The sequence below is a fragment of the Sebastes umbrosus genome, chromosome 14, assembly GCF_015220745.1.
Source record: "Sebastes umbrosus isolate fSebUmb1 chromosome 14, fSebUmb1.pri, whole genome shotgun sequence".
Taxonomy (NCBI): domain Eukaryota; kingdom Metazoa; phylum Chordata; class Actinopteri; order Perciformes; family Sebastidae; genus Sebastes; species Sebastes umbrosus.
Window position 1 is genome coordinate 14,770,711 of NC_051282.1, and position 27,088 is coordinate 14,797,798.

Here is a 27,088-nt window from a genome sequence, read left to right on the forward strand (position 1 = left end):
TGTGATCAATAATAAAGTGTCTCCTAAATTATATATATATATATATATATATATATATATATATATATATATATATAATTGTGATTAATCGCATGAGTGTCCATAGTTAATCACAATTAATGGCACATTTTTCATTTTTATCTGTTCAAAATATACCTTAAAGGTCCCATATTATAAAAAAGTGAGATTTTCATGTTTTTTTTAATTATAAAGCAGGCTTAAGTCCTAAATAAATAATGTGTAACTATCGAAACACTCAATCCACAGGGAAATTCACACAGCCGTATTCAGAAACTCTTCATTTGAAACAAGCTGTTAGGATTTCTGCCCATTTGTGATGTCACAAATATACAATATTTAGACCCTTGACACAATTTTAAAAGTAAACAGTCAAATGTTTACACAAATGTGTCCCAGTTTATTCCTGGTTGCAGTGTATGTGAATGTCATCAGCTGACAGGAAGTACACAAGCTGTTGCCTAGCAATGCAATTCTGTTGCAATTCCGTCACAATTCCGTCAAAATGCACTAAAACGGAGCGTTTCAGACAGAGGGTGAATACAGGCATATTCAGGCCGATAGTACGAGGAAAATAAATTTTTTTTTTAACATTACAGCATGTAAATATGTTCTAGAAGAAACACGAAATACAAGTATGAACCTGAAAATGAGCACGATATGGGACCTTTAAAGTGAGATTTGACTAAGGGAGATATTTTACAGTGGTTCCCAACGTGGGGTCGGAGCCCTCTATGTGGCCATAAGGCTAATCTAAAGGCTTGAGAGGTGATTATTATTATTAAGAAATAAATGTTTGGCTATATTTTCATAGCATTTTTTTTGACATGTTTGTTTTATTTTGTTGTTTGTGAAATTGTGACGTAATAGATGGTTTAAAAGAAAATACTTTAAAGTTTGGTTTGGTAATGACAGCCTGTCTGACGTCATGGTCGTCTCCTCCTTCCTGTTAGAGGAGAGTGTGTCCTCCCTTGTCCTCCTCTCTCTGTGTTTAGCCTCCAGACTGGATTAACCGGAGTGAGAAGATGCAGCGGGCAGCGGAGCACCAGCTGGCCGCAGTGCTGGCTCTGTTTGCCGCAGTGTTGTCCGGCGGGTCTCGGGCGGAGGTGATCGATGACATCCTGAGCAGCCTCTCCCGGGGAGCATCCTTCCTGGAGCGGCAACACGAGCACATCAACCTGGACGGGGTGGTCGGCTTCCTCATGCTGCAGGGTACGTGAACGCGTCCTGGGCTAGAAAACAAGAGACTCCTCTCAGCTGCAGTAAACATCTGGAACATATCTGCAGGGTCACTTTTTGGCACTACTAATAATAAAACTATTCACTGGTGAAATGGCACGTCCTGCTTATTATGGGAAGTTTTGAGGGGAAATATTTATTGTTTAAAAGTTGACTATACTCTCAAACCAAACAGACACACTTTAGTCTCTTATTTTAGTTTGTAATGTTTAGTGGGACACTAATATATAGTGCTTTTTACTTTTTAGACAATTCAATATGTTTTCTCCAAATAGTACTATGTACTATATACTATATGTTTATATATACACTATATACTATGACAACCAGTAAATACATCCAGATTACAGCAGGATGTAGTTGTAATCATGCTACAGCTTTTTGTTTTAAATAAGATTACAATGCATTACAACAGTGTGAAAGGGAGGAAACAAATACACAGACAAACATACAAACTACAGGCTATTTATCTCTCTCTCTCTATATACTATTTCAAAAATCTGCTGCATTATTAAATTGTGAACACGTGAACACGTCCTGGGCTAGAATATGGAAGTTCTTATTGGACTTTATTAGTTGTAACCCACAGAAGACATTCCACAAAATATGAACCATGATCTGCAAATATTTCACTATCCACAAACATGTATTTTTGTATTTGTGTTTGTAACTTGTGACTTTAAAAACTTCCATACTAGAAAACACTCCTCTCAGCTGCAGCAAACATCTGGAAAATAGTTTCTCTTTCTCAGGGGGGTGGTCACTTTTTGGCAGATGCGCTATAGGCACTACTAATAATAAAACTATTCACTGGTGAAATGGCACGTCCTGCTTATTATGGGCAGTTTTGAGGGGAAATATTTATTGTTTAAAAGTTGACTATACTCTCAAACCAAACAGACACACTTTAGTCTCTTATTTTAGTTTGTAATGTTTAGTGGGACAGTAATATATAGTGCTTTTTACTTTTTAGACAATTCAATGTTTTCTCCAAATAATAGCTTACAATTGCGTTTTATTATTAATATTATTTTCACATTTTGTTAAATGATGAACAGTGGACAATCAGTAAATACATCCAGATTACAGCAGTTGTTTTAAATAAGAATACAGTGCATTACAACAGTGTGAAAGGGAGGAAACAAATACATGGACAAACATACAAACTACAGGCTAGCTATTTATATCTCTCTCTCTTTATATACTATTTAAAAAAATCTGCTGCATTATTAAATTGTCAAATACTAAATATTTCTCATCAGAAAACTCTCAAAACAGTTGAGTGTTTAAAATCTAACACCTGTTTATGTGAAAGGCATTTCATTGATTCTTCGTTATGCTTTAACCATTCTTGCTTCTTTTATTTAAATATTTGTTGTCATATTTTTACTGTAAAGTTAAAAGCTACCACTGAGCTTAGCCTGTTAGCATGCAAACATTTTCTAATTATATTTATGAACACAGTGTCCAGCTAAGGCTGATGAATGTCATTAGTTTTGCAGGTATTTGTTTGGTCATAAACCAAAGTATTGGACACATTAACATGTTGACCTGATGGTGGCGCTAGGTGAAAAGTCAGAGGATCACCAAAGTTATTACAATTCATCTTGAGGGGGACATGAATGATTAACTATATTTAATGACACTCCATCCAATAGTTGTTGAGATGTTTCACTTTAAAGTGTGAACCTCATGGTAGCGCTAGCTAGAGGGAAAGTCAGAGGATCACCAAAGTCAGCAGAATTTATCCTGAGGGGGACATGAATGTCTGCACACATTTTCATGACAATCCATCCAATAGTTGTTGAGATATTTCAGTCTGGACCAACAAACATAAGAAACAAACAGGACATGAATTCATGTAATAATTGTTGAATGTTAAGATCTTATAAATTGTCTGAAATGTCCATTTGCTTATAATTAGGGCTGTCAATCAATTATATAATTGCGATTATTTGCAAATTAATCACATCACATCATTTATATCTGTTCAAAATGTACTGTAAAGGGAGATTTGTCAAGTTATTAATACTCTCATCAACATGGGAGTGGACATATATGCTGCTTCATGCAAATATACATATATATTTATTATTGGAAATCAATCAACAACACAAAACAAATACATATATTGTCCAGAAACCCTCACAGATACTGCATTTAGTATAAGAAATATGCTCAAATCATAACATGGCAGTGTCATTGTGCTGACTTGACTATGACTTGCCCCAAAACTGCATGTGATTATCATAAAGTAGGCATGTCTGTAAGTGGTAGACTAGTGGGTACCCATAGAACCCATTTTCATTCACTTATCTTGAGGTCAGAGGTCAAGAGACCCCTTTGAAAATGGCCATGCCAGATTTTCCTCGCCAAAATTTAGTGCAAGTTTGGAGCATTATTTAACCTCCTTCACAACAACCTAGTATGACCTGGTTGGTACCAATGAATTTCCTAGGTTTTCTAGTTTCATATGATACCAGATGTACACTCTAAAAAAGTTGAGTCTAAAGAAATTAGTGGCGTTAAAACTGATTTGCGTTAAAGCGTTTGACAGCCCTACTTATAACCTCTCACACAAATAAAACTTTATTTGTGGAGTTAATGTGTTTCCTCTGATCCTGATTCTGTTGTTTTTTGTCTCAGCTGAGCTGAAGGAGGCGGTTCGAACGTGGCCTCACAGCGACCCGGTCAGCTGGGCTCAGAGAACCACTTCTGTCGCTCTGGTCAAACGTCTTGACCTAAGCTTCGAGAAGGCCGTCGCCGCCCTCCAGCAGAACGACCCCAAATACTACAGCGGTGAGAAAGACTCCATTTCCCAGAAGTCCTGTGGTGTGAGGTTATCTGTGGTGGGAACAGTAAACAAACCCTTTAACTCAACCACATTATAAATACCTCTCACAAATAAAAGACCTTTACTTTTACTACATAAACACATGTTAGCAGTAGAATATACAGCTGTGATGCATGACATAGAAATACAAGATTTTTCACAATTTGTCAATTAAGACAAAATCAGAGCCCTTTGATGACTTTTAACAGTTTCTATCATCCTCCCTCTCCTGTGTGTCACGCAGAGTTTGAGCCTCTGCTGACGTGGAGTTTCTGGTTGATTCCTCAGGAGTGGAGCACCACAGATCCGAGTCTGGTGTATTCCTCCACCATGACCACAGAGTGCTACGACGAGCAGCTCAGTGACAAATGTCTGACCCTGCTGCTGGGAACCTGGTACAAACACGCACCAACACCGAGAACAACACACACAGTAGCAGGAAAATGTCTTAGTTTCCTAACCTTTACTGGATGTAAACCATAGGTTATTTACAGTTAGTTTACTCACTACAGCATCCTCTGTCTGTCCAGCTGCCAAAATCTGGACCAGAGGAGCTCTGAGGAAATATAAATGTTGCCTCGTTTATCTTGGTTGCCTTCAGTTATTACTGTGACCTCAGACTGATGCCCATCAGGTTGCCCTACCCTCTGATTGGTGGAGCTTGTTAGTGCCTGAGAGGATCTGCAGATGCTACTCAGGCCTAAAAATAGTACCTCATGTCCTCTGTATGTTTTTGAAGTAAAAAAAAATTGTAATTGAAAGTTTTTTTTTGATTTACAGTTATTATTCTCTGAAAAAGAGAAGGTAAACAACTTTGATAATCAAAAATAATCTTCTTTTATGCAGTAAAAATACCCAACACATACTGGTTCCAGCTGCTCAAAAGTGAGGATTTGCTGCTGTTTTTCTGTAAATTTTAATTAGAGTTTCTGACTATTTGTAGGACAAAACAAACTGTAACCATGCAAATTGTGAAATTGCATTTTTTCCCCACTATTTCCAGACATTTCTAACTAAAATATTTATTTAAAACAATGTTTTAGTGTGAGGGAACTGATGTGTGTGTGTCCTGAGCAGGAAGATGAATGGGACGCCCTGCATCGTCACCAAACCCTGCCGGGACACCATGACTCGCTTCGGCTGTCCGCACTACTCTCTGTCCCACCAGCTGCTCTACTTCATGATCGGAAAAATGGTGAGATGTTTAACAAAGTCATCCAAAAATGATCCAATCATTGAAAAGCTTTTGTAACCACAGATTGAAATGGATTTTTGGGCTATCATGCAGGTTAAAAATGTTCCATGCTAGAAACTTTTCTTGCAGGTGTTTTGAAACTTTAAGAACAAACTGGTAGTAATATTGACATTAGGGTAAAATGATGCTTGGTGATGACTGGTGTGTTTCCGTCTCAGAGAGGCTGCACCAACCTGCTGAAAGGCGACACTCGAATGTCCCGAGCCAACATGACTGAACGCAACTACGAGAAGATCTTCTGCTCCAACATGATGAAGACCAACCAGGACATCATCAGAGACGGTCTCACCGAACAGACGGTGGACATCTTCATTGAAAACAGTCAGTTTTTAACACCTTTCTCTGCTGCTGGGCGCTGATGTTGCAATGTAACGGACACCTGACTTTCACTTCTTAGCAATATACCTTCTTTGATGCAAATGGCCGTGGCTTATATAGATATATTCGTCTGGAAATACAGAATCCAGGGATTTTTAAAAAAAAATTTGTTTCTGAGACTTATGGTTCAAAAGTTATAGGCCAAAGCATAAACTTCATTGTTATAGCGCCACCATCTGGCCAAATTGCACCACATTCGACACAGCACTCTCTTGGGTCCTGAGCAATACACCCGCCAAGTGTGAAGTAGATTGGATGAGCAGTTCTCGAGATATGCAAATAGAGATCCTTGCTCTATAGTTAGATGGTAATACTAGCAGGTAACTAAGACAGAGAATTGGCAACATTTTAATGTTTATTTGTACATTTACTAATAAAAGAAAAGTCAGCTACAGAGGAAATAAGCAGTAAAAACAATACATGTGCAGGTGGGAAGAGTTAATAGGAGATCATGAGTATTAACTTGTAGCCTTGGGTAGCTCCCATGACCTTTTCTGTCTCATTCGCTGGCGATTGTTCTCACAGAGCTCAGCTGAAAAGTCAGATAGTTGAAAAGTTAATGTAAGCTATGACACAGACTAAATTGTACCGTTCTGTATGTCCATAATGGACACCATTTGTGGCAAGTTTGGAGGGGATTGGAGGAATAGGAATAAAGGAGTAGTGGGACAAACACACACAAACAAACCGCTCTCTAGTTATAGTCGTGGGATTCAATACTTTCTTTATTCTAGTGCATCAATCTGCCTTAATATGTCTTTTTATGAGATATTGATGCTCATGTCTAGAGGAGTACAGATAGAAGGGAAACTGAACTGTGAATAAATGTCCATCTCTTGAAGCTTGCAGAGTATTTTGACTGACCTGAGTTCCTCTGCTCTCTGTCAACAGTCCTGACTTGTGGATTGGCTGGTTTCTCCGACTTCTACAAAGCCGACTGGCTGCAGCATATTCTCAGGCTGCAGGACGAGGAAGTGGGCTGCTTTGGGAGAGACAGTGAGTGTTTGAACAGTAGTTAAAAAAACAAACAGTTAAATGCAACTTAACCTGAATCTGAATTTTTTCATTTTTACCAGGTAGCATGGCTGTTAAATTAAAATTTTAAGATTCATATTTGGTGTTAATCGTATCATGGGTACACAATGCCTTAAGAGCTGAATTATTTGGGACCCATTAAAAGGACTTTGTCTAACTCTGACTCTTCACTCCGACTGTGGTTACACTGATGCACAGTTTGGATTTTAACCAGGTGGTTCCCAGTCTGTTTAGATCAAAGTTGATCTCCTTTCTGTCTCGTATATTTATACATAAATGAGCTCCAAAACAGATCTAAAAATATACTGTATATAAGTTCCATGTTCTTTTAATCACAATTTTTTGTGACAAAAAGGATTTTAACAGGTGGTGTTAATAATAAAGATTTAATTGTTACATAGCAAGTGTGTGTGTTAACAGCCTTAACCAGACGAAGGTCATTACCTGATATGATGGATTAACAGTTTATCTCCTCTGCTGATTGTTTTCTCAGGGAGCATCGTCTCTCAGATCATCGGAGACGAACTGCTGGAACAGCTGCAGCCTCACAGGAGAGTGAAGAGGAGGGAGAAAATACTTCCAGGTATAATAGTTTGTGACTGACAGACCTAATATAATATAATATAATATAATATAATATAATTAGGGCTGTGAAAGTTAATGCAATAATAATGCGTTAACGCAAATTCGTTTTAACGCCACTAACTTCATAGTTTGTTTCTTTACTTCAATTCCTTCTTCAGCTGACCTGGTTTCCACTTCTCTACTTTCACTATCTGTACTTTTACTTTTGAGTCAGAGGTCATTTAACTTTTAATACTTTGAATACAGAACTTTGACTTGTACAGAATGTATTGGAGCATTTCATGACTGTAGTTTCGGATATAAATTATTCCCTCTCTCTTTCTGTCTGGTCTCTCAGATGGCTGCTCCAGTCACATGACAGCTGTGGCTGTCGGCGCTCTGGGAGGATACCTGAACTACTACCTGATGGAACAGGACATAACGAAGAGGCCGCTCTCCTGAACGCTCCCCACCCTTCTCCTCCTGCGTTCACACGAGTTATAGATCATCAGGTAGAGACGCTCTTCACGGCTGGACTCTCGACACAATATGTTGCTTCATGAACATAAGTCGTAAGATGATGAAAATGCTTAATAAAACGCTGCGATGTGGCTATGTTACATTCTATGATGACAGATATGGATCTAATTAATCCCAAACATGACGTCTTTTGACAGTAGTGATGCTCCAATCTAGCAGATTATTACAGATAATTTGAGTAGTTAAAAAATGGTAAATCTGATCTTCAGACCGTTTATGTTTCTGTCCATGTGGAGCTGGACACGGTGATGCCGCTGTGGTCTCCAGATACAGTCAGACAGGCAGTGTCTGCAGGATTTTATTTGGCTTGTGATGCAACAAGATTTTTTTCTAAATAAGCGTGAGTGATCCAGCGTGTCAGATTTATCTTTTTGCCACACAGCCTCTTAATCAATTTCACGAGTTATGGTCGAAGGGATAGATAGTGACAGCGGTAGTCGTGTTGTCATCTCCTTGTTGGTAGTTTTTGTCTGAATTTGATGTAAAAATGTTTATAAAATAATTTGATATTTTAGGCTGTCTCATTCAGAGAGAGAAACAATTTGCAGAGGAGAGAGATCAGAATTAAGGTGGAAAAGGCACCTGCTGCTGATTTTGAAGGATGAATAAGAGTATAACAAGATGACATTTGCATAAAACAAGCATATTTGCCCACTCCCATGTTGATAAGAGTATTAAATACTTGACAAATCTCCCTTTAATGTTAATATTGAACAGATAAAAATGTGTTATTTATTTGCGATTAATCAGGATTAACTATGGACAATCATGACATTAATAGTGCTTAAATATTTTATTCGATTGGTAGCCCTAGTTACAAGTGATGAATTAAGGGAAAATTATTGTATTTTATAACCTGTTTTTTATTCTTATAGTTGTGGTTGTTCTGCCTTTTGGTCGTAATAACTTGACACTTGTCTCCTTGGTCATAGAGAGGCAAGTAGAAAACATACACTGAAGCATACTGACCTTTAGTGGTGGTTCTTACAGGGTCTTTTTTGCAGGATCTGTCTGCAAAAATGCTTAAAAACAGGAATTAGTTAATGATATCGGCCATTAAAAGCCTGATTGGAGCATCCTTATTTGAAAGGCCAAGAAATATTTACTGTATAGCTGGGTCATCTCTAGTAATTCCCTGAGCATGGAGAGCAACATTTTGTTTCTCATCAACTACAAACGTTGAACTTTTTTACCCCTGAGACGAGCTCTGTGTATTTGCTTACACTTGGGTTTGAAAAATTGACCTTTTGGAGCTGAAAATTGTGGATTTGAAGGTCAAAAATAGGTCAAATGATCAAAACGAGATAATTTATGAATTCCTCGCACAAAAACCTTTAAGAATTGTAGGCCAAAACATTGAAAATATTAATTTCGCACATGGCTGATGGTAGCCATTTAGCATTTTTGCGAGGGGCTAAATGAGTTTTTTAAAATTTTCATAGATGACAAATCCCCTGAGAAACGAACCTCCGCTCTTCACGGTCACAGAATAGCTGGAGAAGACCCAACTAGTAGCTTTAAAGAAAAATATAACAAAGAGCTGTTTTTCTGTCAAAAATAATTATTTTATTTTAAATTATGTTTTTGCTTTTCTCAAGTATTTTATGTACAGAATATAAAGAAGGCAGCTGTACAACCAGCACTGACCAAAGAGGATATATGCATGAACTACGCATGTCTGTATATGAACTCACATACAAAACGTTATCATGTATTTCATGTTAGCAGAATAAACAACCAGTAAAACTAAGTCTGCTGTATTTACACACGTTATCCTCTCTAACAGTATATAAGTAGTACAGATTATACAATACAGTACAACATTACTGTGAAGTGGAGCAAACAGGCCATAAAGTGAGAAAGAATACAAACTGATTATGTAAGATCTGTTAGAGCCAGCTCAACTGGACTTCAAAATAAAAGCTTCCCCTGGGGTGTGTGGGTGTGTGCGTGTGTGTGTGTTTAGTCCAGAGGCTGCCAGATGGAAGTTGGAAATGGTTTGGCTTTGAATGTCTTTAAATCGAAGTCATTGACAAAACGTCATCGCTGGCTGCAGTCAGTGATGTCACTGATCTTGTAAAAACCTCACACGTTACAGTGGCACCTGTGTGATGATGATGATGTCATTTGTTCCTGCCAATGACCTCGTAGAACAGCGCCTTGAGCAGTCGAGCCTCGTAGGTGACGGTGTTCTTGCCGATGTGGATGCGGTTTTCCTCCAGAGGCTGCTCGATGATGGCGGGAACCTCCTTACCGTACGCTACAGGTGAGACAAACTGATGTCAACTCAAACTGAACAACATATAAAAGCGTCTCGCGTCTCCTAGAGGCTGAAATCCTCATAACACCCCACATTATGAAAGTGTTCCTGAGGGATTTTGCTATACATCAGACTGGCAATACCTCATCCAGAGTAGGCTAGGATTCTATCAAGTATGCATAGAAGTCATGGATCATGGGATGCTAAATCTGAGCATTCAAAAACAGAATGTTAACAATAATTTAAACACTGATCAATCAGTACATCTACAAAGGGATCCTATGTTTCAAACTGACACCACTGTCAGTGCAGCGATCCAGCGTTTTTACAGGTGTGTGTGTGTGTGTGTGTGTGTGTGTGTGTGTGTGTGTGTGCTGCTGCTCACCCTCACAGTGTTCCAGGAACTGGATACACTCCTGTACCACAGCGTCTCTCAGCATGACCATGTGTTTGGACATGTTCTCCAGCAGAGAGAGGAAACAGCGCTTGGCGTAGAACCATGTGTCCGTCCCCAGCTACACACCCACACAAACACACACACACACACACACACACACACACAATGTTTTAAATGCAGCAACATGAAGTCCTGCTAGCATCTTTGTTATGTTACGGTTTGACTTCACAGAAAAGTACGTGGCAGCGACTTGTTCCTTCTGTTGGAGGGAATCAGAGTTCAGATATGACGGTCAGGTTGTGAGAGGCTGGCGTGACTGTGTGGCTCGCCAGGCCTCACATTCCTGACTGTGTGGTGATGATTGTTGTGAGGATGAAAGGGAAAGGAAACTCTCTCAGGGGATGACGGCTTGTGTTCTCAGCTGGAGCTCAGTGGACTCAGCTGCAGCCAGAGTCTGCTGTTGAGACTGGATGAGATCAAAAGGTCCCAAAAAGAGCAGGAAGGCCTCAGCAAAGAGTCCTGGAGGGCTCAGATGGTTATTATGGTCCTTGTGTTTTCAGGTTGTCCGTCCGAAACATTCTCGTGATATCTCAGGAACGCCTGGAGGGAATTTCTTCAAATTTGGCTCAAACGTCCACTTGAACTCAAGGATGATTACAATTTGGTCGTTAAAGGTCACCGTGACCTCACAAAACATCTTGGGCCATAATCAAGAATTTATATGCTAATTATGACAATCTGACACAACAGGATAAGATGATGGAGTGATGACCTTTTGGACAGATTTGGATGTAAACTGCAACTTGACTGAGCCAATAATAATGATGATTGTTGTGTATCCAGATGCTTTCAGTCAGATGACAGTGTTAGGGGAGGTGAGGTGTGTGTGTGTGTGTGTGTGTGTGTGTTATTTAAGCATTGCTACCAACTCTCTGAAAAAAAAGCCCAGAGATCAATGAAATGGCTCACCTTCTTATTATAAGGCTCCAGGCTCTTGATGACACGAGAGATGCCAAAGTCGTAGTTCCCCTTGGCGCAGTACAGCGTCCTGAACGAAAAACACAACTTCAGACTTAACAGTGACTCTTTCATGAAAATGATTTTAATCATTATCTAATGTATTTGCATTGTGATTGATTGGAAATTCATTTTTGACCTTGAAAAGACACAGTATATGCAATGAAATACTCTAAACTGAAATTGTACTAGTTTTTCCAGAGCTTTTGACCGTATCCCATCTTCTTCCTTCCTCAGTGAATGGAACTGACACTACTTACAGTAGGTCAGTTGATGAGTTCAGTTTTCTGAAGAAGGCAGTGGGATATGGTTAATAGCTTCAGAAAAAGCTAGTAAATTAACCTGAAGTTACGATTAGATTAGACGATAAGATTAGTTTTGAAAGCCAGCATGTTTATATCTCACATGAAAAAAAACGCACAGACGCACAGACACATGCCTAAATACAATGAACACTTAGGCCCTGCTCGGACCTGGTATTAACATGCGTCCTCAGTGATCCGATCACAAGTGGACAGGTCTAAGTACAGGTGTGAACGCACCCAAGACGCATTGAGATCCGAGTTTGCATAATCCGGTTGAAAATCAACATTTTTTTATGCGCTTGAAGATCCAATCATCACTAAAGCATATGTCATGCAAGAGAGCCAATAAAAACAAATAGAATGGTCAAAGTTGACATTTAAGGTGTGTTGATTGATTCAAGGCGTCAACTCATGCCTTGAGTAACATGCAAGAAAAACATTAAAAGTTAGAAGTTGTCGGTAGCTACCAGTAGCCTTTGAGCGGCACGGTGAATTAAATTGTTCTTTCTCAGTCTATAGCTAGCTAACTGATTCATTTGCTTAGTAAGTAAACAAAATCATTTAAAACACAAACTGGTTAAAAACAATAACGCGTTTGGTCTTTGCAAACAGAAATGATGTATGCGTTTATCTGCATACAGAGCGGGGAGGTGAGACGCATGTGGAGACGCATTCTAATACCAGGTGTGAACAGACGTACTTAGAGTTGTCCACTTGTGATCGGATCACTCAGGACGCATGTTAATGCCAGGTCTGAACAGGGCCGTAGTCACACATGCACATATACAGTGTTGTGGTTTCAGACTTGAACACTGAAAGATTTCTAAATTCATGAGGTGCCTGGAGCAGAAATAAAAGAGCAATGCAAAGTGTAATCAGGTTTTTCCAGCGGTTTTTAGTGAAAAGCAGCGGCAGCAGCTGGAACTCACCCGATGACCAGGTTGACGATGCAGAGGTGGAAGACCTTCTTGTCGGGGTCGTCGTAGGAGATTTGCTCCTCTTCTTTCTCGATCTTCCTCATCAGCTCTTCAGCCTGTTAGACAACAGGAGGAGGAAACAGAGGAGAGGCAAGACTGATTTATACTGTGATAATTAACCCAACAAAAGTTATCCCCATACAAAAAATGAGTGGCGTTAAAATGAATTTGTGTTAACATGTTTTTATTGCGTTAACTTTAAAAGCCCTAATAGAAACACTCAAGTAAAGTGCAAGTAACTTAAATTTGTAGAGTACAGTCCTTTCCACCACTGTATAAATCTAATCATTACTCAGTCTTTGTACAGTACCTCTTCATTCTGGCTGGTCAGGATGTAGGACACACACAGGTTGGCCAGGACCACAGCGCTCACATTCAGGATCTACAGTGGAACACACACAGACACACACACGCACACATTTTTTGGCTCATTTTACCGAATATTTCCAGCCAACACACGGACCTTTAAGAAACCTTTGTTGAAATGAACCCAGGGTGCAAGTTTCCTGAAACTAATTTTAGGCTTATTAGTGCTATTCAGAATAGAACATAATTAAAATGTCTTCAACAACATCAATCACATTAGAAAATACAAGCTTAACTTTTGACATTTTAAGACTATTCTGTGATGTGAGGAAACAATGTTGCTCTGGTAAAATGTGTCATTTTTCAATGAGAAATGGTATGGTAACACTCAGCCGAGTTTATTGTGACTTCATTTCCTGAAAGTGGACAAAAGTCAAAATTGTTAGAAGCCAGAATACGACACAAGCACCACTGCAAAACAAACAAACAAACAAACAAACAAACAAAATAAAAATCCAACACAGCAGAAAATCATTGAAACAGTTATCATGCACAGTTGTGAAGACACGGCAGAGGAATCAATAGAGAGCTGTTTGCTCTCTATTTTTACCGAAGGTTTGCACTTGCAGGGACACTCCTGAATGTTACACTGCTCCACCTGGACAGAGAGGAAACTATCAACGTTTGGTCCTGACCTCAGACTGTCAGTGGTGCTGATTAACAGCATTATATCTGAGCGTTTACTTCAAAATGTCTGATGTCTGATATGTATGACAGCATATTACGTCCACTATAGATAAAAACTAAATAAAAATTACAGAGCCGGGGTAGGGGGTAATATTCAGAGAAAAAATCTCAGAATTTCTGGGATTAAAGTCGTAAATTTACGAAAAAAAAAAAATCTCTGAGATTAAAATGGTGAATTTACCAAAAAAAAACTTAGAAAAAAGGTTGAGTCAACCTTGCAAAGTGAAGCGATGTGGTTCCTTAACAAAAAAAACCCCCTTAATTTGTGAATTTATAATCTCATACAATATTCACATTTTGTGTGTTCTGTTGTCACCGTAACAACTAACAACAATCACCATTTTCTTTTGTACTAGTCAAATTACCACGGAAAACAGCTCAATGTCCGCTATACTCCTGTTTTAGTTCTATGATTCCCCCCCTCTCCCTGCTCCGTAAATTATTTATTTTTTACCTACAATGGCCCCAATACGCCGTCGTAGATATGCATTTCTTACCAATAATAAAGCTCACACTAATATCCTAAATCTCCCTGCACACATTTATGTTTTTCATGAATGTGGCCAGCCGCCCCGAAGGACTCACGTTGTCGTAGTGCTTCTTGACGATGGGCTCGTAGAAGCCGATGGCCTCCTTGTACTTGTTCTGCATGAAGAACACGTGGGCTACGTTCAGCTTCCAGGTGTCGTCCTCGTTACAGACCTCCGCCGACTTGCGGAAAATCTTCTCCACCATCTGGAAGTTCTCCCGGTTCCAGTAGATCTTGGCCTGGGCCATTAGGACCACAATGTACCTGGGGGACAGGACCGGGCCAATTACATGGGGAACAGGTTTTTGTATTTCACCAATGGTATGATCATTTTCGGATGTAATTTAACTGGAAGTGATTGTCAAAGGTTTCTTTTTAAGCTTTTCTTTATGCTTAAAGACCAGGTGTATATAGGTGGGCTGTGCAGTTTTTCATGTTTCATGCATAAAGCAGCATATTTGACCACTCCCATGTTATAATGTTATAATACAATGCTTGACAAATCTCCCCTTTAAGGTACATTTTGAACAGATACAAAATGTGTGATTAATTTGCGATTAATTGCGATTAACTATTCTAATCGATTGACAGCCTTAATAAATATATGATTTATATGTATTAAAATGCTTAAGTGTATATTAGCCAGGTGTATAGGTGGGCTGTGTAATTTTTATGTTTCATGTTAAAATATTAAAATATTGGTTCAAGATATCAATGAGCCATCTGTTTCAAATGCTTGACTGTACTGTAGGTGTGTGTATCTGTGTATGTGCGTGTCCTCACTTCTCCTGCATCAGGTCGTAGTCCGCCAGAGCTTTCTTCTGTATTTCATCGTCTCGAACCAGCCTGGCATCCTCCACCTTAGAGAAGACGGACAAAAACAACATTCAGCCAAAGCTCTCTGAGCCTCTTTACATCAGAATCTACTGTTTATTTATAAATACAGCAAACTGAGAAACCTCCCTGAGAGGTCCACTTTTAAGTCAGTGCTTGAAGTGAGCCGGTACTCAGTACTGACACTTCTACATTTTACTCCTTGGCATACCGTGACTTTTTCTTGGGTATCGGCACTTCTCACAAGCTGCCGGTACTCTTCTCTGCCCTCTCCATATCTGGATCTCTGTGAGATTCATAACTTCCTCCATTATACAACGCAGCGCCAGCATTTTTGCACTTTCATGTATGAACATAAAAACAATGTGGAGAGCATCTGGACGAAGCGACACATGGCACAGGGGGAGGGGACGCAAGAACGAGGATGCTGTAATTTATCAATTTATCAATGTTGACGTCCTTTTTGTAAAAGAATTAGTGAACAGTTTGTCAAAACTTTTATTTATTTGTGAACAAATATAATTAATGAAACATATAAGATTAAGTTTTCTGAATCTGTTCTTTTGATTTACAGAATACGAATTTACAGGGCAAACATTTCCAGAAGAATTAAATGTTTAGATGAAGGCTGTAATATGTGTAAATAATAAAATAATTATTTTATATCAACTTTTGTCTTTAAGCTTTTTTGGTATTATCTACAGTAATAATAATAATGGTCCAAAATGATGTAATTCATCATTTTAAGTAAAAACAAACCTAAAATTTTCTTGGGGGAGGACCCCCAATCCCAATATCTCCTAATCATTTTTACTCACAGTAGAAATTTTGAATGTAATGCCGATACCGGCCGATACACACGCCGACATGTGAATAAGGAGAGTACTGCACTTAATTTTTTCAATTTCAAGCACTGATTAAGTGTAAAATGTGGCTTTTTCACAATCTCCTTTAAGCTACGGTAACTCAGGATCCAGTTAAGTGTTTTATTATGACTTGTCTGGAACGGATCAACTGACAGATTAAGCCAATTACAGGATGACATATGTCTTATATATATTATCTCAAAGTTAAATATAGAGAAATAAACATATGTACAGTATATTACATAACAAATAAGAAAGAACCAAAGAAAGCTCTATAAAGGTGAAGAGTGGAAGAAGAAGAAGGAGGTAAACAACCTGCTTGGCTAGCTTCCGTAGCTGCTCTGTCACTTTGCCGTTCATCTCATCAAACTTCCTAAAAGCCTGCGGAATCGACAGATGAAAAAACACAACATGTGAATGATGAACTTGAAGCTGCACTGTGAGAGACTTCTGTGTAAAAATAAGTTGTGTCTCAGTGGGTCACGAGCTGGATACAAAGACACTGCAATGAAAATGTAAAGAGGGACCTGCACACTGGGAATTAAAGCTCGATATAATTCTTTGGTGACTTTGACCAGTTTTGTCAAGTCACCTATAAAGGCTGTTTTACAAAGGTGTGCAGGTTCCTCCCAATACCTTTATTCCATTTCAAGTAGTTTAAACAGGTTTGACCAAATTAAACTGATTCATGTATGCAGTCCAAACTGTCCAAAATTAATCCATCACCAAATGCAAGCTTTTATGCAACCTAAATTGAAAGGCTTGTTAGTTTTTGTTCATCACTGTGACCAGTGGACATCCTCTCAGCTACAGTAGATGCACCAATTATTTTTAAAGCTACATTAATGATTTTTTTAACCACTTGGGGGCAGCTGAACAAGCTGGAAACACAAACGTGACATATTATCACCTTATAAAGTTGTTATGGTGAATTTGTGAGCAAACTGTTGTCTATTTACTAGGGCAGTCAGTCGATTAAAATATTTAATCCTGATTAATCGCATGATTGTCCATAGTTAATCACAATTAATCGCAAATTAATAGCACATTTTTTATCTGTTCAAAATTAACATTAAAGGGAGATTTGTCAAGTATTTAATACTCTTACCAACATGGCAGTGGGCAAATATGCTGATTGCCCATGAGACACTCAAGGGACCCCTAAGAAAATGGCCATGCCAGTTTTTCCTCGCCAAAATTTAGCGTAAGTTTGCAGCGTTATTTAGCCTCTTTTCGCGACAAGCTAGTATGACATGGTTGGTACCGCTGGATTCTTTAGTTTTCCTAGTGTTATGCTGCTTAGTTAAACTGGAAAAGAGGTTCATCGGAGCGCAAAGACTGAATCAAACAGTCAATGTGTAAAATAAACACAAAACAATGAGCTGAAAGACACTAAAACACTGAGGAGAACTGCAGGGTTGGTGATAATTCTCTGTGGGTTCATAACTACTCCTATATTACACATACAGTCATTTAAACCATTGTTAACGTAAACATATTGATTAATGTGGCTTTGATTATAAAATGTTTTCAGTACCTCCTCTGGTGCTGTTTGGCAGGTCAACAATCCATCAAGAAACTCATACATGTACTGGAAAGGACAAAAACACATGTCAACTTAAATATGGATCCTGTTATAGGAAACCTGTCAGCGTTATTGAGTTGTTTGTGCAGCCAAACAGACATAAGGAAACATATGAGTCGGCCCATTAACTTACCGGCGAGAGGAACTTGTAGGTGAGATGTGCGTTCTCTGCCAGGACGTCAGCTGCCAGGTCAAAGTACTGAGAGAGAGAGAGAGAGATTGAGTCAAGCAGTGACATTAATACCATTTTAATGAAAGACCCACACCTCTCTGCAGCTCTCTGTGTGTTCTGAGCTCTTTCCACTAACACTCACACCACATGAGTCCAAATCCTTTTCAAAACACTGCTACTCCCTGCGTGGACCCTCACTGGTGTGCCGTATGGTGGAAAATGCTGACACAGTCCATTAGTGAAACAGAGGGGTGTCATGTTTCTGAACCATAATTCTCTGTATAATGAAGACAGCTCCACAGGGTGAAGATATGTTCAATCTAATATCATTCAGTGTGAACAAGGGTATGATCAGGAGCTGTTGGTTTATGTAGCTGCCAAGACTGATTAGAAGTAACTTTTCATTTACTGAGGGAAAATAAATGACTGACCATGAATGAACGAATGAACATCCAAACTATCCCTTTAACAAGGACGTCAGCCGCTGTCGGAAGCCAGTTGTGTATCAGTGTAAAACAGTTGTCTTGTGTTCAGTGAGCTGCGTAGACGCCCCAATTCAAAAAGGCCCAGTGTGGGTCATCCTCTTAATGGAAGGAGCATTACAGTACACAAAGTGTTCAAACCGTACAAAACAAAGTCAAGTGGACAGGGGGAGCATGAACTATATTTCCAGATTCTGCTGTGAGGACTGCTCTGGACTGTGTTAATCATGTTTTATAGATAGGGCTGTTAATTGATTTAAATATTTAATTGTGATTAATTGCAAATTAATCGCACATTTTTTTATCTGTTCAAAATGTACCTTAAAGGGAGATTTGTCAAGTATTTAATACTCTTATCAACATGGGAGTGGGCAAATATGCTGCTTTATGCAAATGTTTGTATATATTAGGTACTGCATTTAGTATAAAAATATGCTCAAATCATAACATGGCAAACTGCAGCCCAACAGGCAACAACAGCTGTCAGTGTGTCAGTGTGCTGACTTGACTCTGACTTGCCTCAAACTGCATGTGATTATCATAAAGTGGGCATGTCTGTAAAGGGGAGACTCGTGGGTACCCATAGAACCCATTTTCATTCACATATCCTGAGGTCAGAGGTTACAGGATCTCTTTGAAAATGGCCATGCCAGTTTTCCTCGCCAAAATTTAGCGCAGGTTTGGAGCGTTTTCTTGCCTCCTTTGCGACAAGCTAGTATGACATGGTTGGTACCAATGGATTCATTAGGTTTTTCTGGTTTCATATGATACCAGTATCTTCACTCTAGCTTTAAAACTGAGCCCGCTACAACATACAAATCGCAAGTTGACTTCTTGCGTTAAGAAATTAGTGGCGTTAAAACGGATTTGCGTTAACGTGTTATTATCACGTTAACTTTGACAGCCCTAATTATAAACAAATCTGCCATCTGATTTATTTGTTAATCTCCTCTGTAGTCGAACTGGGATGGCTGTAGCTCAGTGGGTTGAGCGGGTCGTTAACCACAAGGTTGGCAGCTCGATTCCCCTTTTCCTACTGTCTGCATGTAGAAGTGTCCTTGAGCTAGACACTGAACCTCAAGTTGCTCCCTGGGCGCTTTACAGCAGCCCACTGCTCCTAAATGCTGAGGATGGGTTAAATGCAGAGGTCAAATTTCGTGTATGTATCTGTATGTATATGATGATTGTAATGAGGCTTACGTTTTTTTTTTTTTTTTAAAACACATTTTCACTGACAGTGAAATCCGAGATGTTTGGCTTGATCGTGCTCAGTGATCGCCTGTTAGACAGATGAAGGTATTTTGTGTGAATGTGGATGTTTTTCACTTTGGGGTAAAAAAAACACACTTTTGTCAAACTGCCAGAGGCGGGATATGAAAGTTCTGTGTAGTAATTGAGCCCAGCAGTTGTTGAGCAGGTTAGGATTCCTTTCTCAAGCGTACTTAAAGCCACAGTGGATCCAGACCACCTGTAGCCTGCGGGCTGGCCTGTTGTGTACCTCGTGTTTGCAGTAGAGCAGCAGCAGGTTTTCGAAGGTGACGGGGGGGAAGGAGGGCTGCTGCAGCAGGAAAGCCAGCTTATCAAAACCCTCCGACGGCTTCGTGTCCATGTTCAGCAGAGCCTGGTTGTGGAGAGTCACTGGGTCCAGCTCCTGACAAAACACATAGAATATAGTATGGTGTACACTATGTAAAATACTGCATTCTATATACGATGAGAAAAGAGAGGTCATTTTGACAACAAAAAAGTTTGAGAGTTTGTAGTTTCTTTAGACGAAGCATGAACAAATTCAGTAGTATTAAAATCCACTAGGGGGCACTAGTTGTCCATTTCTCCCAGGTTAAACAGACAGTCATGACTCAGTTTCAGACTGGACCAAGGACAGGGCCCCATCTGTGCATTAATTTTAATGAAGCAGTTACAAGACGATAAAACTCTCATCATTACCTCCGTGTAATCCTTCACACCTATGTCTCTATTCTAATATTCTATTAATCTCTGTTATCTCCAGGCTGTTAGCGGGGCAGGTCCAGGCAGCCCTAATTCAGATTATATCAGAATAATCACACCGAGCCAAGGGGTGTAGAGACTCCTGCTGCACACACAAATACACACACAGAGCACAGTGGGAGTGAATGGGTGGTGATAGTTACCTCCTCTGAACGGGGGGGCATGTCTGTCAAAGCCTCCTGAGCTCCTTTCACTGCAGGAAAACACAAAACAAAAAAGAGAGCAGTTCGTTCTAGTCTGTATCAGCGTTTATCCTTCACACTTGTCTTTGTAGGGTGAACAAATGAAAGAAACTTCATTTAAGGAAACTCAATAATCAACACTTAAAGTTGCACTGTGGAGTTTTCTTGTAAGCAAACAAAAGTTTCCGCTCAGTGTTTTCAACCATTACGCACTGTCGGGCGAATTCACAAAGATTGGACTGAGGCCGCTGATGGCACCATGAATTGCTCACTTGTTGCACTTGCAACCGCTATCTGACCTTTCTCAAGGTCTGTTTCACAAAATATATATCGCTAATGATATTATATCACAAACATGCACATAATGTTTTGCAGCTGAGTGCAATTTGCCCTTTTTTGGCATTTGATTGCAATTATCCATGTGGCAAAGTATAAATGTTGCCTTTGTAGGTAGAACAATGGCAGAGAGAACAAGAAAAATGTTCAGACGGCGAGCTACAGGTCCTAGCCAACGAGGTGCAGAGGCATTCCTCAAAACTTCAGGCAGTACAGAAGCTAAAGACGCTCCAACTTCCGTTTCACTGGGAATTTAAATATCCCAGTCTGTCAGTGCTGCACAAACCTTCAGACTGTAAAAGAAGATGGCATGATTTGAAGCCGAGAAGAAAAGAAAAAATATCATTCTGCTGCAATAATCAGTGGAAAGTCTGGGCATGACACCCCTTATAATATGATACCACCAACTCTCTGAAGACCCTAGTAATTTCCCTGTAACTGTGTGTGGCTATCAGCACTGATATCTTTACCAATCTTTATGAATTGGACAGCTTTTGCAATGAGGCTCATTTGCATATAAATACATGTATGTCTGCAGATTACCTCATTTAAATACGTGCAAATAGCACAGGAGCACTGAGATGCCTTTTGCTTGGCAGCTCAGTTAAAGGTGAATTTTATCCTTTGAGGGTGCTTTGAGAATTACACGATTTGTTTTTGTCCTATTTGTGCTAGTTTAGCGACCGCAAAAGCCACGCAAACATTTTGTGAATTTGCCCCACAGTGTATCCTTAAGGCCTAACAAATTTGTTGTAACAAAGCATTTCCTTACCAAAACACATAAAACAAATGCAAAGCGGAGTATTTAAAATCCTGCCTTCTTTACATCCATATTTGATAGCTTGCAGTCTTCCTCTTCCTTCTCTAATAAAAACATTGCTCCATAGTGCTACCAGTGGTCAAAAAACTCCACAAGGAGCCTTTAAGTTGATGATACTTTAAGTAGAATAAATAATATAATAAATTAAGTCACAAAGCAATTAAAAAAATGAAGACTGGCTACAGGTGAAATCATTGTTGAGTTAGTCAAAGAATTAGTTCTATGAAAATGTTATGTTATGACTTTAACTGATGTGTTTTTTATAGCCAAGTTATTTTATTTTGCCCCATTTCCCCCCGGGGATCAATTAAGTATTTCTGATTCTGATTATAAATATAAAGCTCCCCGCATCCTCCTGCTTGTAGGTACGTTACATGTTACGTTTCAGAGGCACTGAGTGAGCTTCTTACGGTTCTTCAGCTGGTATTCGATGGCAGCTTTGAGGTTGAAGGCTTCGATCAGAGCGGTGTGGTGCAGCACCAGCGTGTTGCCCACGCTGTGGACGTCGATGCCCTCAGTCGTCATGCCGACGCTCAGCTCTGGTGCACAGAAACACGACGTTAAGTCAAAAAGGTTGTTGTAAGATCATCAAATAATGTCACTAGACTCATTATTAAGTCCAAATTCAACAATTTAAATGTCACTCTAGCTGCTGTAAAGAAGAGAAAGTCTGACAGATGAAATGATGGCAGTTCCTCTGCAATGGAGTTTTACCTGGATGCTCCTTGATGCCTCGTTCGATGATCTCTCCAATGTATTTGAGGGCCTGAGCGTAGTTCTTTAGGCTGTAGTAACACAGGGCGATGTTGTAGGATAATGCTGAGAGAGAGGAGGGGCAGAAGATAACAAGATGAACTTTAAATGGTGCCTGTAGGGTGGATTTTTAACCCCATATCGGTTTCATAGCCCACCGAAGTTCTCCATAAATCTGTGATAAAATAACAATTTAATTTATATCATTTGCTTACGCTTTTCCCAGCTTGTAAAAGTTTTCCTAAAGGTTTTCCTTTCCCTCAATGTTGTGATATGCTGCTCTGATTAATCACCATGACACAAACATATGACGCAAAGATCAAACAACATTGCCAATTCAGCTGAATCAGATCCTAAAGCATTTCATCTTGTGATCAATTTAGTTATCAAATGTTGGCATTTGTGGCCTTTGTTGTGTGATGTGGCACGTCGCTCTTTTTCTCCCTAAAACCACTTCTGCACTACCAAAGTCATTCCTGGTGTGAAACTAACTTTTCCACAGACGAGTTGCTGGTGTTCGTGATGTTGACGTTAAAAATGTGCAGTATCATTTATCAAGAGCAACTGCAGGTGTATTCATGTGTGTGTGTCTTTGATAACTACCTGGCTTGTATCCTAGCACCTGCATGGCAGACATGAACTTCTTGCAGGCCTCCTCATACTTGCCGTCCTGGTAAAGCAAACAGCCCATATTGTGGACGTAGTCCGGGTCTTCCAGGGGCAGCTGCTCCAGCAGTGACTATGCAGTGAGTAAAAAATAAATGGACGTGTGTTTGGCTGCAGATAGCGATGATTCAAACTGCCACCAGATTGAACCGAAATGGTATCATTTGTATGCATTAGCAGATAATGTGAGAGAGCTCGTCACCTTGGCAGCAGAGTAATCTTCCTCACAGTATTTGATACAGGCCTGCAGCTTGACCATCTGTGCCAGAGAGATAGAGAGAGAGAATAAACTAAAGGTAAAGGTAAGTGCTGGTTTGACTTTGGGGGGAAAAATTAAGCAATAACATGAACTACAGACTCTGATCCAAGCATCCATAATTCATTTTCATGAGTTTGAACTACAATGAATTCACACATTTCATGTGGGAATTACCTAATATTTCTACTTGTCCTCTCATATTGATAACATGAACTTAAATTCCATTTGAGAGCAGCATTATTTTGGACTTTCTGGTAATAAAAATGTGTTCCCTGTTGCTGAGCTATGCACATTTATGCCTGCTTTATTTCATTAGTTGTGCATTTATGGCCCATATGCATTTGTTAGAGCACCTCTGTTGAACAACAACTCCCAGTGTTGGAAAGTGTGTAACAGATGGAGGGAACAAAACGAAAACATGTCAATGTAAATAAGGTGGAGCTGTTCTTAAATCGCAAATTTGAAGCAGTGATGGAACACATGGAGCCAAACTCTTTTAGGTTCCCATAAAACAATACAGTGAGTCTTAGTGGAGCTGCTAAACCGTTGGTATTCAAGGTACCTTGGTGTGACTGCTGGGGTTGTCGAGCACGATGGAGGCCTTTGAGGCGTCAGCATAAGCACCAGCTTTGTAAAGGGACTGGGCGTAGTACACCTTGTACTCTTCCACCTCCGGGTGCAGCTGGGTGAGCTGCTCGTAGCACTCTGCAGAGTTAGTGAAATCCTGGATGTGATAGTAGCAGTAACCCAGCAGAGACAGGGCTGCTCTGGACTGTGACACAGAAGAAAGCAAGAGAGAGTTAAAGTGACGGATGACGCTGCAGTGTTTGTAACATGAGGCTGTGTGGATAAAGGATATAACACTAATCTCAGCCTCTCACAAAACACCTGAGGCACAACAACATTGAAATATGAATCAGGATGTCTGCCAGTAGTACAGCACGAAATGTACTTTTATAAAACATACATTTGTGATAAATATAAATCAGCGTAACCCACATTTAAAGACTAAATCACATAATTTCCATTAGAGCTGCAAATAAAGATGATCGCTTCTTATCGATTCATTTGGCAATTAATTTCTTGATTCTTGATTCTTGATGTTAAATGTGAAAATACATGTATTTGGACAATTATATATATATATCTTTTCCTTCCTTCATAAACGTATGATCTTTATGGGTTATTATTTTTGCTTGTGCTGCAGTTATGGACCTACAAGTGAGATGTTACAGTGTAATCTATAAATTAATTAAATAACTTATTATATTTTCCCTCCTTCACTTAAATGCCTTCTGTTACCTGTAATCCTATTGGATTTGAATGGGGAATTCAAATTGTCAATATATTTGATGAATAGTGTTTCTTTGTATTTGGGGAATGAGTATGAGAATATAAGTCTTATGTACATGTCTTGTATATTTCACTCTTGTGTGATAAAAAAAACTTTGAAAATCAATAACATATGTTTACAACAAAAACATAGTTGAAGCTTCATTTTTTGTTGATCGACTAATTAATTTATTGACTCACTGTCTCAATCTATGACAATTACATTAAATTTTAGACCCAACATTTGTAATAAAAGACCTGCAGACATCCTGAAAATATACTACTGTTAATACTTGTTTTAAATTCACACTATTCAAGACACTTACCTTCTTGTGTTTTTGAAGTTGGCTGTTTAGGATGTCAATTGCTTCCACATACTGGCTGTCTTTAATCTAAGATAAGATAAGATAAGATAAGATAAGATAAGATAAGATAAGATAAGAGAAGATAAGATAAGATAAGATAAGATAAGATAACATAAGATAAGATAAGATAAGATAAGATAAGATAAGATAAGATGAACCTTTATTAATCCCAGAGGGGAAATTCAGGTGTCAAAGCAGCAAAGCGCAGGTACAAAAAATTATAAAAACAATAAATAGAGATACAGAATATACATAGTGAATGGACATAGCGTGTACCGTCTGTCAATAAAAACTGTAGTGTACAATAAAGAGATGTAATATGTACAGTCTATAAAATGGTATATGGGATGCAGTGTAAAGTAAGTTTAAAGTTTGTGCACCAGTGGTTAGAAGAGGAAAAACAGAGAATGACCTGTGATGGTTTTATAGATAGATATAGATAGATAGATAGATACTGTAGATAGATAGATAGACAGATAGATACTGTAGATAGATAGATAGATAGACAGATAGATACTGTAGATAGATAGATAGATAGATAGATAGATAGATAGATAGATAGATAGTAACTTTATTGATCCCGAGGGAAATTCAAGTTTCCAGCATCACAGTTCCATAGTGCAAAACATGTTAGTAAAAAGGCAGTAAAAAAGTTAGTAGTGCAAAGTACAAAGCACAAACAAATATACCAGATATAAAAATACAAGGAGATGAAGAAAAACTGTTAAAACTGAATATAGAGCAGAGTAACAGCTGTGATAAAGGACTATTAAAAACGTGAATATAGTGCAGAAGAGACTATTAAAAATTAGTATAGTGCATAATATATGTTATATATATATACGGCGTTCTCATTATTTACACGTTATTAACATGATCTAACAGGAAAACACAAGCTGGTTAAAATGATGTTATCATAAGGTGTAAGGTTTACTTTAAACGGGAACTTCAAATCATTTAAGCGAACCCTTTCAACAGTGTGTATTAGTTAACTGATGACGTTATTTGAGATTATGTGGCGATGCAGTAATGCAATGTTAACGCACAATAACACTGTAGAAGTTTAACTTTAACTGGATTATTTGCTGCTTGATGTTTTGAATGTGTGCTGAATTTACGTGCAGTCCATCCCGGAGAAGTGTTGTGTGTCGGGTGTTTTTCTTTCAGCTAGAAACACTAACATCAAAGCTCATTTAAAGGAGTTTCTGTAGCTAACTTAGCTGTTGTAGCGACGCTAGCTCATCACTGAGCTCAACTAAAACAACCATATTCTCACCAGTTTGTAGATTGTAGCCGTGTACTCTCCGTCTTTTATAGCCGTCATGGCTTCAAACGAGTTGTCTTCACGATGACAGATTACTTGTAACTTTGTTTGTGTTAATAAAATGTGAAACAGAGCATCGAGCTAGCTCTTTTGTTTAGTGGACGGACTGAGAGCTTCAGCTGTTACTTAGCAACGGCACAGACCGGAAATGGAAGATTTGACAGACGTGTGTGAGAGCCAATCATATTGGAGGATAAAGTTACTATGGCCAACCTTCCATTTTTTCCCCACTCAAACCTTTATTTAAAGGTCCCATATTGTAAATAGTGAGATTTTCATGTCTTTTATATTATAAGGCAGGTTTAAGTGCTTTATAAATACTGTTAAACCATCAAAACACTCAATATACGGAGAAATACACACACACAGCTCGTATTCAGAAATTGTCTGTTTGAAACAAACCGTTTGGATTTCTGTCCATTTGTGATGTCACAAATATACAATATTTAGACCATACCATGGTTTTAAATGTAAATATTCTAAATGTGTCTCTGTTTATTTGCTGTTGCAGTGTATGTAAATAACATCAGCTGACAGGAAGTAAACATGGAACCAAACAACACAATTCCATTGCAATTCCGTTGAAATGCACTAAAACTGAGCATTTCAGACGGAGGGTAAATACAGGTATATCAGGCAGACAGTATGAGGAAAATACTGTGTTTTTTTAACATTACAGCATGTAAACATATTCTATTAGAA

At 38.9% G+C, this 27,088-nt stretch overlaps 2 protein-coding genes across 3 annotated transcripts; one reads left to right on the top strand and one right to left on the bottom strand.

The window, feature by feature from the left end:
• Positions 1 to 662: 662 nt before the first annotated feature.
• Positions 663 to 9,612, top strand: c14h16orf89 (chromosome 14 C16orf89 homolog). Of its 2 annotated transcripts, XM_037792774.1 has the most exons (9): positions 663 to 786; positions 972 to 1,230; positions 3,904 to 4,056; positions 4,335 to 4,485; positions 5,168 to 5,285; positions 5,504 to 5,666; positions 6,615 to 6,719; positions 7,252 to 7,341; positions 7,681 to 9,612. In XM_037792774.1, exons 2-9 carry the CDS (start codon positions 1,044 to 1,046, stop codon positions 7,782 to 7,784), a joined length of 1,071 nt encoding a protein of 356 aa, XP_037648702.1. In that variant the 5' UTR covers positions 663 to 786; positions 972 to 1,043; the 3' UTR covers positions 7,785 to 9,612. The 2 variants fall into 2 exon arrangements, with proteins under 2 accessions (XP_037648702.1, XP_037648701.1); XM_037792773.1 differs by lacking the exon at positions 663 to 786 and having other exon boundaries at positions 942 to 1,230.
• flr (fleer) lies at positions 9,406 to 26,525 on the bottom strand. Its single transcript, XM_037792772.1, has 19 exons — positions 26,339 to 26,525; positions 25,024 to 25,089; positions 23,928 to 24,137; positions 23,309 to 23,365; positions 23,044 to 23,179; positions 22,402 to 22,506; positions 22,098 to 22,226; positions 20,493 to 20,542; positions 19,838 to 19,990; positions 17,819 to 17,884; positions 17,638 to 17,691; positions 16,416 to 16,481; positions 15,184 to 15,260; positions 14,457 to 14,664; positions 13,129 to 13,200; positions 12,771 to 12,874; positions 11,489 to 11,567; positions 10,508 to 10,637; positions 9,406 to 10,122 (listed from the first exon to the last, which is right to left on the bottom strand). Exons 1-19 carry the CDS (start codon positions 26,384 to 26,386, stop codon positions 9,986 to 9,988), a joined length of 1,947 nt encoding a protein of 648 aa, XP_037648700.1. The 5' UTR covers positions 26,387 to 26,525; the 3' UTR covers positions 9,406 to 9,985.
• Positions 26,526 to 27,088: the final 563 nt, after the last annotated feature.

What these genes read in the sequence shown, in the direction of transcription:
- c14h16orf89 (XM_037792774.1), top strand. Translation starts at nt 1,044, where the DNA reads ATGCAGCGGGCAGCGGAGCACCAGCTGGCCGCAGTGCTGGCTCTGTTT. An exon ending in ACTTCATGATCGGAAAAATG is followed by an intron (nt 5,286 to 5,503) that starts GTGAGATGTTTA and finishes TTTCCGTCTCAG; the next exon opens with AGAGGCTGCACCAACCTGCT. An exon ending in GAGGGAGAAAATACTTCCAG is followed by an intron (nt 7,342 to 7,680) that starts GTATAATAGTTT and finishes CTGGTCTCTCAG; the next exon opens with ATGGCTGCTCCAGTCACATG.
- flr (XM_037792772.1), bottom strand. Translation starts at nt 26,386, where the DNA reads ATGACGGCTATAAAAGACGGAGAGTACACGGCTACAATCTACAAACTG. An exon ending in CGAATACCAGCTGAAGAACC is followed by an intron (nt 20,543 to 22,097) that starts GTAAGAAGCTCA and finishes GTTTTCCTGCAG; the next exon opens with TGAAAGGAGCTCAGGAGGCT. An exon ending in TGGAGCCTTATAATAAGAAG is followed by an intron (nt 10,638 to 11,488) that starts GTGAGCCATTTC and finishes GTGGGTGTGTAG; the next exon opens with CTGGGGACGGACACATGGTT.